Source organism: Temnothorax curvispinosus, unplaced genomic scaffold (assembly GCF_003070985.1).
Source record: "Temnothorax curvispinosus isolate PA1 unplaced genomic scaffold, ASM307098v1 QBEX01013018.1, whole genome shotgun sequence".
In the NCBI taxonomy this organism is placed as follows: domain Eukaryota; kingdom Metazoa; phylum Arthropoda; class Insecta; order Hymenoptera; family Formicidae; genus Temnothorax; species Temnothorax curvispinosus.
In genome coordinates, this window is record NW_020222798.1 from 1 (window position 1) to 1,130 (window position 1,130).

A 1,130-nucleotide genomic window follows, 5' to 3' on the forward strand; every position below is an offset into this window, starting at 1 on the left:
TACGTTCAACGGAACTTACAAGTGGATCGACGAGCTACCGCGTCTCACCGCGGAGTACAACGCGCGCAAGCATCGAACGATCGGCATGCGGCCCGTCGACGTTACTCCTGCAATCGCTAAAAGACTCTTAACCACGGTGTATAGCGCGATCAAGATCGCAGGTTTGACAAAGTTCAAAGTAGGCGATCGGGTACACGTTAGCAAGCACAAGACAATTTTCGAGAAGGGTTACACACCAAATTGGAGCACCGAGGTGTTTAAGATCGTTAAAGTGCAACACACTAATCCAGCAACCTATCTGCTGGAGGACTATCGCGGAAAATCTATCGCTGGAGCGTTCTATGAGCACGAGTTACATTGCGTGGCTTACCCGGACACGTATCTCGTGGAGAAAGTACTGCGCAGGAGGGGAGACGAGGTCTACGTGAAATGGCTGGGATTCGATGGATCGCACAACTCATGGATACACAAGGACAATGTTATTTAATTCATGTAGATCGTATTTTAAAACATATGAAAAATAAACTATGTAAGAAATATTAAATAGATACATGTACAATATTTTTATTAATATCCCTTCCAACAATATAATATACGTTACATTACCTTACTTTATGTTACATTACGTTATGTTACCATACATACATACGTACATTACATTACATTACTTTACGTTATACTATTATATATTATATTACATTTTACATATACATACAATACACTACGTTTTCAGAGGGGGTATTTGATAATGTCCCCACGGTAACGTATCGATCGAATCGGGTATAATGTATCGCTTATCGTCGTACGGACTCAGAGCGATTTTCGTCTCGCGGATGGTGTGCACTTCATGCAATTTTGATCTTATACAGAACTGCTGTCGCGTCATTTCAATTTCGTCTTTCAGACACTGCGTGTAATCGTCGAACGTTATAGTACGCGCTACGACGTTACTCTTGACGCCTTTTGCTTTTTTAGTGTCTTTTTTACCATCCACCTTCAACGCATACATCTTCGCTCTGAGTCCAACGAATTCCGTCATGATCGCGCCATTGTTTTCGTCTTTCATTAAGCCTGGCACCTTCTTTGTAACGAACCGCGAAAAATCTCAAAGCCGCATGTAAACGACACGA

At 42.1% G+C, this 1,130-nt stretch overlaps 1 protein-coding gene across 1 annotated transcript; it reads left to right on the forward strand.

Moving 5' to 3' along the window:
• Positions 1–85: 85 nt before the first annotated feature.
• Positions 86–487, forward strand: LOC112463087. The gene has a single exon (XM_025029267.1). It carries the CDS (start codon positions 86–88, stop codon positions 485–487), a length of 402 nt encoding a protein of 133 aa, XP_024885035.1.
• The last annotated feature ends 643 nt before the right edge of the window (positions 488–1,130 follow it).